The sequence below is a fragment of the Balaenoptera acutorostrata genome, chromosome 2 (assembly GCF_949987535.1).
Source record: "Balaenoptera acutorostrata chromosome 2, mBalAcu1.1, whole genome shotgun sequence".
In the NCBI taxonomy this organism is placed as follows: domain Eukaryota; kingdom Metazoa; phylum Chordata; class Mammalia; order Artiodactyla; family Balaenopteridae; genus Balaenoptera; species Balaenoptera acutorostrata.
Window position 1 is genome coordinate 67,716,237 of NC_080065.1, and position 16,784 is coordinate 67,733,020.

Below are 16,784 nucleotides of genomic sequence, written 5' to 3' on the forward strand. Positions count from 1 at the left end.
TGAAGTTAAACCCCTAGGAGTGAAAATTAGTATAAGGGCCCATAAAGCTCAGTTTCGTCAAGTGTATCAAATGTTTAAGATGTATTTCATTTCCACTCCACAAGCAGTTACAGAAAGAAGAAGAAAGGGGAGAAGGGAGGAAGAGCAGGAGGTAATGAATCATAGCAAGATTAACATGAGCACAGAGTTTGTTATTGCTTGGGAGATGCACCTAGACTGGAGAATTGCTGTCCATGGTTTTCATCCATCTCCACATCCAGAGACACTTGGAGTGTCCCTTCTGACTGACGTGGATGGTCATAGCAGCGCACGGGGCTGCTGCAGGAGGAATAAGCTCCGGGCTGCAGAGGGCCACTCAGTAGCGTTATTCACATTCCTGGGGACTAGGAAGGCCAGACCCCAAGGCCCGGGTGGGGTTTGAGAGCTCCTCCTGGCTTTAGAGCCATGCTGTGGTCCCAGAGGCACTGCCACTCCAGGCTGCTCTGTTCTCATGACCATTAGCCCCAGGTGTGTAAGTCACCAAGCTGGGAACATTTGGAAGGCATCCATCTTTTTTTAAAAAATCCCATCCAGTGTCTGACTCGCAGGGTCAGAAATGTGGCCTCTGGAGAGGAGACCCTAGCAAGTTCCTGTAGGGCCTCCCATCCCTCCCAGACAGGAGCCAAGTGTGGGAAGAGGATTCGAGGAGGATTTTCCGCCTCAAAGGCTGCAGAGAGCGTTGGTTTTAGTTCTCTTAATCTGAAACTGAAAAAATGTCAACAACATATGTAATAATTTAAAACCCTGAAGTACCATCAAAATAATAATACATGTGGCGCAGCAGTTTTTTTTAAAGGAGATTATTTTTCTGCCAAATACTTTAAGAAAACCCACAGTGGTTTTTAATCTTCTTTTGAACATCATTGATTTGACCAACATCATGTACTTTTTCTGGGTATATAAGTAGTATTATAAAAACCTAGACATAGTTTTGAAAATGGATACTATCTTTATCGTTGATTATATAGCTGTATGTGTTTATTATAAATGACTCAAACAATTTGAAAATGGAATGAGCATATTTTTGTTGGCTACATAGCTTGATGTCTTTATTGTCAATGATTCAAACAATACAGAAATGGAGAATGTGGAAGTGGTCCTATGATACCATCCTCCAACAATTGCCACTGTTTTAGCTATAAACTTGTTAACTTGCAGAAGCCTAAGGCCCAGCGTTTTAAGTGAGCTTGTGTTCTCATATTGGGTTACATTTGTTCTTTCTGCAAAAACACATAGCATAAACAGCAGCAAACCCACTATAATAAAAGCCAGACAACTGAAAAATGAAAATGCATATAAAGCTTCAATAGATACCAATAAGACCCTGAACATTTAAATTTCATAGATCTGTTCATTATGTTGTCTTTCTGGCATTTTATGGTTATTGTAGGTAAGAGGTAAGACCCTTTGGTGAATCTGCCAACCTACAGTATCTGTTCTTATTGCTTGTCTAGGGGGTTGTAAAGAACATCATAATGTTCTGTTTTCTGTCTTATAAAAATATGTATTTGGTAGCTTTAGGGGTCTTTCTGAATCTTTTCTCTGGACGTCTACCTGGATGTGATTATATAGTCATGAAGTTGTCATGTGTGGCTGTTTGAAGCAAATTTTTTAGGTTAACTATACCTCATGTTTCTTTACTGATGATCATTTATTCACCAAACATTATTGAGGGATTTGTGTGTGCCCAGCACAGTGCTAGGATCAAAGGTACAAAGGGGCAAGTCCTGCAGGGAAGGGAGACACATGCATGGGCAACTCTAAGGCGATGTGAGAACAATGTGCACGGGGTTATTGCCAGAGGAGAGGGGGACTCCTTTTTGCCAGAAGGTGCCTGGGAAAGATTCTTAGCAGAATTGACGGTTCGTGACATGAGTCATGAAAGTTCAATAAGAGTGTGTAGGTGGAGAAGGGACTGGAGATGAAGAAAGTCAAGACAGAGATGCACTGAGAGGGAAGGGAATTAACATTTGTTAAGTGCCTCCTGGGTGCAGGCACTGCATGTCAGCTAATCAATCCTGTAAGGTCTCTTTCCTCTCTATCCTCTCATTGACCAGGGGAAACTCAGTCTCAGAAAGGTTGCATGACCTGCCCAAGGTCTCAGAGTTACCACTTGGAGGAGTCAGGATTCACACCCAGGTTTGGTGACTCTGGAGACCATACTCTGTCAGTAGCATGAGGCTGAGGAAACAGCTTGTCTGTCTTCTTGCGGGAGTGATGGGTTGATTGGCTGGAGTGTGGTGTACTTTGTAGGAAAGAGGCAGAAATGAGGTTAAAAATGGAGAATGGGGCCAGTCGGTGTGGGTGTTTGAGAATACCAGCGAGGGTTTGTAAGCGGATACGAAAGCTCAGATTTATCTTTTAGGAGGAGAACGCTGGCCACCTTGTTTGGGCTGGAGGGAGCTGGGTAAGACTGCGGACAGGGTTGTAGATTTACCCTCACTGCACTTAGATGTTCAAAAACATTTTTTTCCCTAAAGTTGACCAGACTTTCTCCTTAAGACCCCTTCCCCACTTAGTAAGTGGAGAAAAAAGAACCGGCATTTAGCTGAGAGTAGTAAATTCAGTCTGCTCCAATCATGTAAAAAGTAATGCATTCTCTCTTCTGTGCCTCACGAAGATGGTGTCTCAGTAAGTGGGGGGGTCCCATGCCCTTGAGGTTGTATGTGTGTCTTTATCAGAGGTTGGGGGGCGGTCCTTGCTGGTGCTGACTGGGGTCTGGTGTTGTCCTGGCTCTGCCTTGGTCATCTGTTGCTAAAGTGTATGGCTGCTATAACTTGTGGTCCATGCTCTCTCAGGTCAGTCAGGGTCCAGGTGTCCGTTTTGCTTACACGGCCACACCTTGGCTCTTGCTGGGGCTGCATAGCCCAACCCCCCCCCTCCCCCCCGCATGAGGTCTGATAGCCCCCTCCCCTCTACAGTCCTCCATGGTACCCTCAGGGACATCACACCACTTGAATACTAGGGGGGCTCTGGATAGCTAAACTCAAAACTTAGGCCCTGTCTTTACCTAACCGCTGTGACACAATTTTACTGATTTACATGATACGGTCATTACCCATGGGGTCACCACCCCACGTTGTCATGAGGGTGGGTGTGGGGCAAGAGAACATTGCGTGAGATGACATCCTCTGTTGCTCCAAAAGGAAAGTGGTACAGAAGTTCCTCGGCTTTTGGCTTGGTCATCAACCCTTCTAGGTCCTCAACCTTCTCTGGGATTTTAGGCTCAAGTGGGGAGAAGCTGTACCATACGTGTCTCTGCTGCCGTCTGCCTTCTTACCCACATCCACCACTACTTCTCTTCCACATTTCTTCTTGTGTTCACAACTCACTGGGACTTCCCCTAGGTCATCCAGTCCTCCTTCCAGAGAGGCCATTAACCTCCCATTTTGGGCTGTAATAGCAGCTGAGATGTAACGAAGGAGAGAGACCAGCTATAAGACAAAGCAGTCTCAGTTGGAAAGTATTTCAAAGTTGTCATGTCTGTCATTTTCATCTGTGATAAAGATGTTACAGTAATCTAGGTGAGGGATAATAAAAGCCAGAAGAGAGTCTTAGGAGGGAGCATTGGTGAAACCCAATGTGGGGCTGATAAGAGGGAGAAATTGAGGGTGGCTTTGGGGTTCCTAGTTGGGACAACTGTTGGATAAAGACGTACTTGACAGAGAAGACACAAGTGGAGAAGGAATAGTTGTGAGGGCAGTGGGTACAAGGAGGAGCATTAGCGGGTGGGAGGGAGGGAGGGAAGGTAACGAGTGAGTTCAGTTTTCGACTTGATTGAAATGCTGGCTAATGGCAGAAATATGGGGCTGGCAGTGGGAGAGCATCTGCCTGGAGAAGTATATTTGGGAATAGGTGAACCTATCCAAGGAGAAAAAGAAGGGAAGCTCACTGCCATTGTAGATGTTGAATTTAAAGACATAAACAAGGTCATCACTGTTTTAATTCTTCCTTGCACTTCACGATGACCCAGTACTTTGGAACTTCCCCTCCTAGTTTCCTGCAGTGGGGCAGGTCAGAGGTCACAGAGTACCATCAAGGGTGTCTGCTAATGCTTTTGATCCCCAAGGGGACCTCTAAAGCCTCAGGTCCGACACATAGATCCATGGTATCCTGAGTTCATATCAGAATGAGGCCAGAATACACAAAGAAAACTTTTTGATGAATGGCTTAAGTTGAATAATTTGCAGGTACATGTAGAGGCAGTGTTTGAGTATTTGTGGTTAAGCTGAATTTGAACTCCTGGAAACGTAACCTGTACTTCTCAAAACTTTTTCCATCATTGTCATGCCTGAGACATAGTCTAACCTTTGGATGTACTCTGCTGATATAATTACCTTGCTGTCTTTTAAAGGTGGCTTTTAACTGGGTTCCCGAGCAGCAGCTGCTGTTGAGGTGCTGGTTGCAGCCTTTCGATATCAGGTTCATTAAATGTTTCCTCTTCCTGGACGGGGCATCTGGCCTTGGCTGGTAGCCAGCTGTTGCTGAAATGCCATCACTTATAGGATTGCCCTTTAAGCCACTGATTTGTTATTTTGTTGAGTTTCAACTCCTTTCCTCTCAAATTTAAATGGAGCTTTATTGAATACAGTGCTAAACTCAATTCTTCCCATTCTCAGTGGCCTTTTCATCAGATTATTTCCCGCTAGTTCATAGCATTTAGTTCTCTGGCTGGGCAAGAGGTTTAAGAATTAAAGACAGCTTGTCATTTACGGGGCTAAGGACTGTCCTTGGGGAAGTGTGGTGGATTATCTCACAGACATGTCCTTAGTTGGCTGATGATTTATGCACAAGTAACACGAGGTCTCTTAGCCAGTTTTTTTCCTTTTTTGTAAAAATGTGCCAAAAATTCTAGGATCTTTAAGAATTTATCTCTAGGATGATTGTCCTGAAGGTTTTTTTAATTGAAGTTACAGTTGATTTACAATATTATGTTAGTTTTGGTGTATATCATAGTGATTTAATGTTTTTTTATAGACTAAAAGCTTTTGTCCTGAAGGTTTTTAATTCATTTGAAGAAAATGAGTATGTAACAGTCACATTGAATAAAGAGAAATTTGGGGGTGGGGTGGGAAGGTGGGACAACAGAAAAAACTCAGGTTTTGTCTTTGGTTTTCTGTCTCAGAGCAGCTGTGCGGGGCTGGTCCTTTCTGTGCCCCAGGATGAAGTCTTGAGCAGGCCCAGTGTATTTGCTGATAGTTCTCCTATAATCAAAAGTTCTCCAGTCATATTTCCTTCCCAGACAGTCTCAGTTTGGTAATTAATATGTCTAGCCTCAAATAGACTGGTTTAAAGTTACAGCTTCTCCTGTCCCTAGCTTAGATTCTAGATTCACTTTGTCAAATTCCACCCAAAGAAAACCTATTGGTAATTTTATTAGAATACATTGAAATTATAGATTAATTTACTCTTTAGAGGTGATAAACTTATTTTCTTAGGTTCGTCATTTATATTTCTTTGCTATTGCAAATGCTGTGTTTTCAAAATTGTTTCCTATTTGTTGATATTGTATCAAAGTGCAATAAATTTTTTGTGTATTGATTTTATATTCAACAATTTTGAGGGATGTTCTTATTTAATAGTTTTTCAGTGAATTTTTAATGTGGACACATCATCTGTGCAAAATGATTTTTTCCCCCTTGTTTTCCATTTCTTTTTTCCTTTATTTTTCTATGTCACCCTCCAGACAGAATTGGTAAATACAAGTGGTGATAATTGCCATTTTTTCTTATTTTTGATTTTAGAAGTGTTGCTTGTAACAGTTCACCATTAGCTAAAATGTTTGTAGTAAGTTTTTGGTTGATATCCTTTATCAGGTTCAGAAATTTCACTTTGGAGTTTGCAAAGAATTCTGATCGTGTGTTTGTGTAGAATTTTATCAAATCCCTTTTCTGTATCTGAGCTATTGTGAGTTGAATCTTATTGAGGGGTGTTAAGGTGCAGCCTGTGGTATCTTCTAGGTAGAAAGTCATTGCCAAGTGGACTGGGAGTGCCATGACATTTTGAAATATGATTTACGTAATGCTGATGCATGTTGTAAACATATAGCCTTTGTAGGAAAATATCATGTCGTTACGCTGTTATGCCTGAAAAATAAAACATAACTTGGTTTGTTTTTCTTTCCAGTATTACTTTACTGTTCTTTTTGGCCACGAAGGTCAGAAACCACTAGAGCTGCGCTGTGAGGAGGAGCAGGACGGTAAAGAGTGGATGGAGGCCATTCACCAAGCCAGGTATGGGCGCAAATCCTCTGTGTGACGCTGGATTGTCTGAGTCTTGCATGGGGGTTTCACCATCAGCGGTAGTTTTGGATGAACTTGCAATTCCAAGATGGGTTTCCCCTTGGTTCCTCCTCCTTAGTCGTGTGTGAGATGATTCTTTGCACTTCCTGTGGATATGTTCTGGCTAAAGATTAAAGGTAAAAGACAAAACAATAATAATGATAATTACTGAACATAGGACTTGTGCCTCTGTGCCAGGCACTGTTCTAAGTTTTTCTGAATTAAGGAATTTGTTAAATGTTTTGATTCACTTACACTCTCAACAGTCTGTGAGAGACGTATCAGAATTACCCTCTCTTTCACAGATAAGGAAACTGAGGCCTGGGAGCTTAGCTTGCTTGCCTGAGACCACACAGCTAGTGAGTGGCAGAGCTGGGGTACGGACCCAGCCGAGCCTGCATTTGTGAACCTTGCCCTGTGTAGCCTGGTTATCGAGAAAGGGGATGCCAAGCGCTATCTAGGCAAAGGGAAGGGTGTGCTTTGGCTTCCTCCTGAGAAATACCAGGAAGGTGGAAATAAGCACTCTTGGCCTCAAACGGGAATGAAGAATCCAAAAGAGATGCAGGCAGACCCCTCTTGTTTATTTTTCATATTCAGTTCCGAAGTCCTGTCCATTTTTGCTTTGAATGGCTCCCAAACTTGCTGCTTTTTGCCTGTCCCTGCCCTAACCCAGGCTCTCCTCACTCCATGCCTCCCTGCTCGAATCCTCAGTGTTTCAGTGGCAAAACTCAGGCTTTTTCTTTGCCAGATATGCCTCCCCCACCTTCTCCTGTAAGTCTATTCACGTCTGTCTCTAACACCCACTCCCGGACACTTTCCCCTGCAAGCCAGTGCTCACTGGCCCCCCGCTCCAAGTGGCCGCAACGCTTGCTTTGCTACATGTGGAATATTTAACAACTTAGTACAACGTAGGTTATGTTTTACATATTTCACGTGTGTGATTTCTCTTTCCTGGGCCGGATTGTATGCACCATGAGAGGAGGAGGATGAGGACACATTCATTTCTGAATGAAGCACAGTGCTCATTATGTAGTCATTAGGAAATGTTCTCAGGTTGATTATAAAGCATATAAGGTGTTTGTCCTGAGTTCAGGCTGTTCTTTGAGCCCTGGAGACTTTTTTCCTCTCCCCTCTTCTTTCTTCAGCTACTGTATATTGACCACCTTGCTCTGTGGCAAGCAGCACGCTAAATGCTTTACATACTTATCTTTCTTTTTTTATTCCTCACAACTACCCAGTAGGGTATTATTAATTCCATTTTACAGATGAGAAAACGAAGATTCATGATGATTACGCAGAGTGGCCAAGTCTAACACGAAGTTGTTAAATGGCAGGACTGGTGTCAAACTGAGGTCTCTCTGACTCCAGAACCTTTAACCAATGTTCTATATTGTAACGTTCTTCATTATTATCTCTTTTTCTCTTCCATCTTTCCCTCTTCTATTTCTTTTTCTCTTCCTCTAATTCAGAGATGAAAATGGATTAATGTCAGGTCAGGGTTGAGAGTAGGTGTTATTTGCAAAAGATTTCAGTTCCTTTTCTTTCCTCCCCTGCAAAATATTTCTCTGAGATGCACAGGGTTGGCGACCAAATGCTGCTCTCCAAGGGGGGCCCCGGTGCAGCTTGCCAACATCATGATCCAGGCATACCGTTCAGCTGTCTTCACTCGCAGTGTCTCTGTCTGAGAGTTTTGCTCAGACTTAGGACTAGTGCAGACTGACTCACTGTAGAAAGAAAAGTCAGGTCTTCAAAGGTGAAAGAAGTATCAAGTTGGCCACGTAGAGCCCTTGGGTCATTTCCAGACACAATCGTTGTGACCACTTCTATTCCTTTTTACCTGGGAGTTAAAATGAAGTAAATAATTTAAAACACGTGTATTTGCCCATTTTTTTTCTTTGAAGAAGAGCCAAGTACCATTAGTAGCCTAAGTGCCTTTGTAGTTGCCAAGCAAATATTGTGGTGAACCAAATAGAGTATGAATTGCTTTAAAATGGTAAAATTTCAAGTAAGGGTTTTTTTTGGTATACCAAGAAAACTTTTTCATATATGTGGAAGTAGGTCAGTAGCTATTTGGTGTTGACTGACATATGATCAATCCAGGGCTCACATGATCTTGTCAGGAAACAAAGGTTTTAGAAACCACTTTAGTGGTTTAGGTAATTGAATGGTAAAAATTCTCTTCTCTTTTAGATTTGAAGATGTGGTTAATAATTGATCTTTTTTCTTGATGTCCTGACTTTTGGTCCATTAGATTTGCTTTTCCTTTGACTTGAGGTCCAGGACTGGGTTCTTTGATGACTTCCTTTTAATTTGACTGCTTTATACCTGAGTTCTTATATTTGACTTATTACATTGAGATGCTTCTTCAATTTTTGTTTTCTAAATCGCAGAAGATAATAACTTTTTCATTTATGTTTCATTGAGTCAAGTTTTTGGTGTAAATTTGGGTCTGTGAAATTCATCCTGAATTTGTTCATATATTAGCAGAGCCAGAAAGTTAATGGAGCTCATTCAGAGAAAGGATTTGTCAACCGTTTTTGCTTGGCATTGTGCTAATTAAACAACTGGTTGGTTGACTAAACATTTTACCTTTAGAGGACAGTCTGATGGCATTACTTTGGTATTACTGCCTTTTGAATAGAAAATGCTCAGTAATTATGGGTTTACTGATCCCTCCTTTTAAGTCTGAGCTTTTGATGACTGATGACTGTTTTAGCCTGAGGCTAATTCTTTTCTGAGCTGCAGATCCTACGTAGAAACGGGGACTGCTCAGAATCCTTCTCTTGGTCACTGCTCCTTTCCTGAGGTGTCTCTCAGTACTGGACTGGATGCTCTATCTTTGGTGCCATGAAAATCACATTCTTTTTTTTTTTTTTTCAAACATCTTTATTGAAGTGTAATTGCCCCACAATAGTATGTTAGCTTCCGCTCTACAACAAAGTGAATCAGCTACACATATACAATACGTTCCCATCTCTCTTCCGTCTTGCATCTCCCCCCCTCCCCCCCTCCCCATCCCACCCCCCTAGGCGGCCACAAAGCACCGAGCTGATCTCCCTGTGCTATGCGGCTGCTTCCCACTAGTTATCTATTTTACATTTGGTAGTGTATATATGTCCATGACACTCTCTTACCCTGTCACATCTCACCCCACCCCCTCCCCATATCCTCAAGTCCCGTCTCTAGTAGGTCTGTGTCTTTATTCCCGTCTTGCCACTAGGTTCTTCATGGCCTTTTTTTTTTTTTTTTTTTGAAAATCACATTCTTGAGGCTGGCTTTTGTACCCCAGAGCCGAATTAACTTGCCCCCCTTTGCCTTCAGAGGACCTTTAAGTCATTTCCTGGCATGTCAGATTGCATGTTTTCTTCCTTAGATCTGGCCCAGGAAAACATCTTTTAGGAAATTAACATTCTCATTTTGAAGATTTGACCTGGTCTAGGAAGCTTTTTCTCCAGTTTTGCTCAAAGTTGGTTGATATTATATTTCTAGAAACTGGCACATTTAAAATATCATTTCATCATGTATTACTGGCACCGACTGGTTCATGGGAAGCTGCTAGCAAGGCTCAGTCTTGTTTCTGTCGGGATCAGGTGAGGCCAGAGTATTTTAATAGTAATGAAATCTGTGCTTGTTCTGTAAGTGGTTTGCTGGTTGGGTATGGAACTTTAGACATTTCCAGTAACCTGATATTTCTTTGTTCTCTTGGCCATATCTGTCCACCATGGTTGATTTAGTTGTAGACATTAGGACAATCAAAAACACTGACCCAGTTGATTGTGGGTCTTTAGGGCTTATTGGCCGACAAGCCAGTGTCCACAGCTCTTTTACCCACGTTTTGTCTTCTGGAGCCTTGATCAAACGAAGCCTTGGAAGTTAGAAGGTAGACACGGCCTGGAAGAGGATCCAGATGTACAAGAGGTACCAAGGGTCTTCCCATTCTGGCCTAAGCATAAGACCTGAAGGACCTGGTCTGTGACAGTTGGGAAGAGAGGTGGGTGGAAAGTATTCCAGAGTTGTAGGGGGTAGACTTCAAAGGACCTTGTGACCACCTGGATGTGGGCCGTCTTAGACCAGGGTGGTGTCTAACATGTCTCTCAGGTCCCTAGCTTGGATGGTGTCACTCCCTGGGAGGACATATGATGAATGAGAGCAGGTCTGTGGGGCAGGACGACGAGCACTGGCCAGGAAGGGCTTCTGCAGGGAATTGGAGGGTATGACTGCCTGGAAGGGGCAGTGGGGAACTGTGCAATACTGATGGGTCTCCTTGCCCCTTGGTATGTCAGGTATGGGAGAATGAGTAACAGGGGCTGCTAGAGAAGTCAGGTGTGTCCTGAGGGGAGAGCTGGCTTGGTTTCTACCAAGCCAGGGGAGGGCTGAGGTCAGGGGAGGGCTTGTGAAACATTGGAGTCATGGGGAATGTGGTGCCTGGTGTTGCACACATGGGGTGTATGTGGCTTTGCTCACCTGCAGAGCTATGACTCATGCTCTCAGTGTTTGAGATGGTCCTACTATCTTTTGCCTGCTTTCCAACGTCTCCAACTGAAACTCAGTGCCCTCCCTCAATGCTCTCTCCTCCCTTTGGTGTGTGCCTGTGGTGGGTGGCTCTTAGGGTTTCCTTCATGGGGAGCATATTTGCAAGAGAAAAAGGATTCGGGCATATGCCTGCATTCCATAAAGCTCATGTTGCCTTTAGTTTGGCTAGGGCTTGATGTAGCCCTTTCCTTCACCCTGTCAGTTCTGAACTTGATGAGCAGAGAGACTTAATCCTCCAGTTAAGATTTTTAATTAAGCCTTGTCCTCTTGTCCACTAAAGAAAGCTCTAATCCAGCCTCTTGGGTCTGTTTTTATCTATAGTCCTTTTGATTACACGTGCCTCAGGTGGCCTGTTGTCCATATTCCCCCTTCTTTCTCTCTCAATCTCTTCACCCCTCCCTCCAACACACACACACACACACACACACACACACACACACACAGACACACACACACCATGGTAATTGTCCCAAACACCTAATGCTTGTAACCTCATTCTTTTTACTTGGATAGAGGCTTAATTTAGAGCAAAGTGTATAATACAAAATCTGTCCAACACTGAAGGATACACCGTGTGTATCCTATCATCCCCATAAAATCAGCGCTTTGTAGAATGTGCATGGAAAAATCCCTCACAAATCAGAAGAGTGATTACATAGAAAAGCTGAAAACGCTTTATGTTTCATAGCAAAACCACAGGACTAGAAAATCAAAAATGGGTGGTGATGTTATAGCTCAGAGCAATCCCAAGGCCATATTTTGTATTCTTCTGGTAACAGTAAAACTATCACTATTAAAAAAGCTGAAAATGTGGACTTTGTTTTTTTGAGATATTGGATTTCTTTACTATGAACTTCTGTCAGATCTTTGCCTCCAGATTTGCCTGATGAAAGAGACTTTGACATTTTTTCCCTTAGAGTTTGAACAGTACAACACAAAAGAAAAGGAGTAGTGTTTGTGGGTGAAAGATTTACTTGATTGGATGGTAGAACTTGTTTTCTATAGAGAAAAGTTGGGCTTGGATTGTCTTATTTGCAGCCCTTTGTTAATACTTCTCCCTGTCAGTTATCTTTCCTGTTCCTTACGGTATTTTTGCTTCAGATGCTCATCTTGTCTCCTTCCTTAACCATCAGCTTACACTGCAGTGCGAGCTTGTGTCTCCACTCACAAAGCAGGCATTCCGTCCCCATGTGCACCTGGGCTCACCCACTGCAGGGGTCCGCCCCAGGGGAACATCTCTGGTTCAATGGAGAGCTCCTCCGTTAGCCTCTTTCCTCTGATTTTCTTGCTCTGTTAATTATTCCATTTCTCCCGTATAGTTCCAGTCTATTTACCTGAGCCTCCTGTCTCCCCCTATCCCGCTCACTTTGACATTTTCCTTGTGTTCTTTGATTTTCCTTAAATCTCTCCCACCTTAAAACAAACCAAAAAACCCCTCCCTTGGCCCTGAATCCTCCTCTAGCTGCTGACCTCTCTCGAAAGCACAGCCCGGCTTCTTGGAGAAACGGTTTTGTTGTTCTTCCTCTGTATGCAGCGCCGGCTCTTTTCAGCCCTTGGCAATGGGTTTCTGTCCCTACCCCACTGAAGCTGTGTCACCTGGGTCAACAATGACTTTCCAAAGCTTTTCTTTCCTTATATAACTTTGTAGAAAGAGAAGAGATTCGTGGGAGTGAATTAGTGTTAGAACCTCTAACACTGATGTGAAACATGAAAAATATTGATTAGCCAGTGGAGTGGACGGACCTATTGATGTAAGAGAATTTGAGAGCCAGAAAAATGGAGGGTAGCAATGCTAAAGCAGCCGTGAATGATGCCTGGAGGCCTGGTATTGCTTAGATAAGGGCGCTGCTGTTCATGCTCAAACATTGCTTAAGTAGGAACTGCACTGCTGTCATCCTGGACTGGATTTCCCCAACTCCCAAAGACACCACGATGCCCCTGATATGAGGAATGCCGATTCCAAAGTTTTCTCAATAACATTGAGCATAATCCGGGAGCTGGTGGGAGTGTTTCTTCAGTACCCGTTGTATGACTTTTCAGCCTGGGTTTTAACTATGGTTCTCTCTCTCTGATATTCTGGATATATATGCTAATTATAATTATCTAACATATTAGACATGTATCTCTCATTAGCAAATATGTCTTCAATCAAAATAACTAGGATAAGGTTCTGGCCCAAGTAACAATTCCTTGCTAAGCTGATACAGTTTTTTCCCTTCTACAAAAATAATTAAGGGCTATGATTTTATACGGTGCCTCTTCTCTGGACTTTTCAGGATTCTACTGGAATATTTCCTTCTCTCCTGTATGTAGTAGTGGTGGTTTGGTTTTGGTTATAAATATTATACAAGAATATTTTGCTCCCATATATGTGCCATCTGTTGATACTCAACAGATTAGTTTGGCTTCCATCATGTTGAGTTATATGGCTTAATTTTATTATTCCCCTTTGCAGTGAGAAACCATTTTTTCTTGAGGGAAGTTAAACTGAATAACAAAAATGAATAAAGAAAGAAAAAATAAATAAATAAAACGAAACAGAAGTAATGAATAGATTAGGCAAAAACAAACTTGATAAATGTTTACCTTATGTCTTTTAAATTAAAAAAAAAACCTCTTAAACTTGAGCATTGTCTAGTAACTGGAAAATTTAATCAGACAAAACACATATTGGAAATATAGTAGAATAGAAATAGCAATGCTTTGAAAATTCTTACACTGAAGGGAAGCCATGCATGCGTTTTCAGTTGATTTGACACAGTCTGGAGTAGACTTTTATTTACTAGTGGGATACATAAAGAAAGCTTTAACAACCCAATCAAAAAATGGGCAGAAGACCTAAATAGACATTCCTCCAAAGAAAACATACAGATGGCCAAGAGGCATGTGAAAAGATGTTCAACATCGCTAAATATTAGAGAAATGCAAATCAAAACTACAATGAGATATCACCGCACACCAGTTAAAATGGCTATCATCAAAAAATCCACAAACAGCAAATGCTGGAGAGGGTGTGGAGAGAAGGGAACCCTCCTGCACTGTTGGTGGGGATGTAAATTGGTACAGCCACTGTGGAGAACAGTATGGAGGTTCCTTAAAAAACTAAAAATAGAACTACTGTATGATCCTTCAATCCCACTCCTGGGCATATATCCGAAGAAAAACATGGTCCAAAAGGATACATGCACCCCAATGTTCATTGCAGCACTGTTTACAATAGCCAAGACATGGAAGCAGCCGAAATGTCCATCGACAGAGGAATGGATAAAGAAGATGTGGTACATATATACAATGGAATATCACTCAGCCATTAAAAAGAATGAAATAGGGCTTCCCTGGTGGCGCAGTGGTTAAGAATCCACCTCCCAATGCAGGGGACACAGGTTCAAGCGCTGGTCTGGGAAGATCCCACATGCTGCAGAGCAACCAGCCCATGTGCCACAACTACTGAGCCTGCGCTCTAGAGCCCGCGAGCCACAAGTACTGAGCCCGTGTGCCGCAAGTACTGAAGCCCGTGCGCCTAGAGCCTGTGCTCCACAAGAGAAGCCACCGCAATGAGAAGCCCGCGCACCACAACGAAGAGTAGCCCCCGCTCGCTGCAACTAGAGAAAGCCCGCACGCAGCAGTGAAGACCCAACACAACCAAAAATTTAAAAAAAAATTTTAATTTAAAATTTTTTTAAAATTTAGGGCTTCCCTGGTGGCGCAGTGGTTGGGAGTCTGCCTGCTAGTGCGGGGGACACGGGTTCGAGCCCTGGTCTGGGAGGATCCCACATGCCGCGGGGCAACTGGGCCCGTGAGCCACAATTACTGAGCCTGCGCATCTGGAGCCTGTGCTCCGCAACAAGAGAGGCCGCGATAGTGAGAGGCCCGCGCGCCGTGATGAAGAGTGGCCCCCGCTTGCCGCAACTGGAGAAAGCCCTCGCACAGAAACGAAGACCCAACACAGTCAAAAATAAATAAAATAAATAAATTAAAAAAAAAATTTAAAAAAAAGGAATGAAATAATGCCATTTGCAGCAACATGGTTGGACCTAGAGATTGTCATACCGAGTGAAGTCAGACAAAGAGAAATATCGTATATTGCTTGTATGAGAAATCTAAAAAGAAATGATTCAAATGAACTTATTTACAAAACAGAAACAGACTCACAGACTTAGAGAACTTAATTCCCCAGGGGGGAAGGGTGGAGGGAAGGGATAGTTAGGGAGTTTGGGACTGACATGTACACACTGCTATATTTAAAATGCATAACCAACAAGGACCTACTGTATAACACAGGGAACTCTGCTCAATATTATGTAACAACCTAAATGGGAAAAGAATTTGAAAAAAAAAAATAGGTACATGTATATGTATAACCAAATCACTTTACTGTACACCTGAAATTATCAAAACATTGTTAATCAACTACAATATAAAATAAAAAGCTAAAAAAAAGAGAAAGCTTTATGATTTTAAGGTGGGAGGATATCCCAGTAAGAGCAGTAAGCTATGGAGACCAAATGAAATACTTTGAATGACTTGAAAATTGTGAGAAATGAAAGGTATTTTGTGAAGAAGAATAAACCATGCAAAATAAATCACATTAGATGACTTTTTTTTTCATTTGAAAGTGACTTCATTTGAATGACTATTTTGTGGCAGGCCCCATGCTAGATGCTGGACTAATCTCTAACATTTTTTCCTGGATTATTGTGGAACTTCCAGCTGGTCTCCCTTTCTCCCCTTGTACTCCACCCCTCACCTCTGTCCTTTCCCACCACAGCAGCCAGTGTGATCCTGTTAAAAAGTTGAATTTGCCACACCTCTGATTAAAGCTCGGCATCTCATGCAGGGTAAAAACCTGACACTCTATATTGGTCTACATGCATTAGAATCCTGTTCCCTCTTCTGCCTCTCACGTACTCCCCCCAGTAAACCGGCCACTTTGCCATTCCCCACACAGGCCAGACCCACTCCCACCACAGGGCTTTTGCACTTGCTCTTGCCTCTACTTGGAAGTCTCTTCCCCCAGCTGGACACAAGGCTCACTCCTCAGGTCGTTACTCCAGTGCTGGCTTCTCAGTGAGACCCTGGTTGAAGGTCTCTTGGTTAAAGAGACCCTCTCTTACACCCTGGTTAAAATTGTAACCCCATCTCCCCCACTTTCTTTCCTACTCCTCCATTTTTTCCTTTAAGGTAACCATCACCAGGTAACATACATATTTTTCTTATTTATTTTATTGTCTTTTGCTCCGCAGTACAGTATATACTCTACCAGGGCACAGATTTTTTTTCCTACTTTGTTTATTCCTGTATCCAGTGCTTTGAACAGTTTCTGGGTACATAACAATCAATAAATATTGAATGAAAGAATGAATTTGGAGTCATAGAAACTTATAAAGAAGGAAATAAACATCACATAATCCCACCTCACAGAGTAAATAACTGCCATTAGGACTTGTGCGTGTGTGTGTGGGGTTCCACTTAATATTATAGAGATGTTGGAAAAATACAGAAAAGCACAAAAGAAGTGATTAATAATGACCCATAATTGCTCCAACCAGAGAAAACTCCTTTTTGTGTTTGGAGTATCTATCTTTCCCTCTTTCTCTCCCCTACTTCCCAACCCCTTGTAGCTGTGATATACATAATTTTCTCTCTCTGCAAGTGAACATGTGTGCATGTGCATGCACAAATCATATTTATTTTAATCTCCTGGGGTTTTTGTTATTGTTGTTCATTTATTAGTAAGTCTTAGGTATGTTACATTATGTTCACTATTCTTTAAAATATGATTTTAAATGTCTTGTATCATTCCATTGTGTAGATGTACTATTGCTTTTTTAATCACTTCCATATTATAGACACATATATTTAGATTGTTTCCATTTTCTTATATTTATTTTAATGAATGAACATCTTGTTTCTTTGTACATTTTTTGCAAG

The 16,784-nt window shown here is 42.2% G+C and overlaps 1 protein-coding gene across 1 annotated transcript in view; it reads left to right on the forward strand.

Annotated features, from left to right (window-relative positions):
* Window positions 1–16,784, forward strand: part of RASGRF2 (Ras protein specific guanine nucleotide releasing factor 2) — a 241,503-nt gene that overhangs the window by 54,656 nt on the left and 170,063 nt on the right. Inside the window, exon 2 of the mRNA XM_007179765.2 lies at window positions 6,166–6,272. Within this exon, the coding sequence (XP_007179827.2) occupies window positions 6,166–6,272 (107 nt within the window). The remainder of the gene's footprint in view (window positions 1–6,165; window positions 6,273–16,784) is intronic.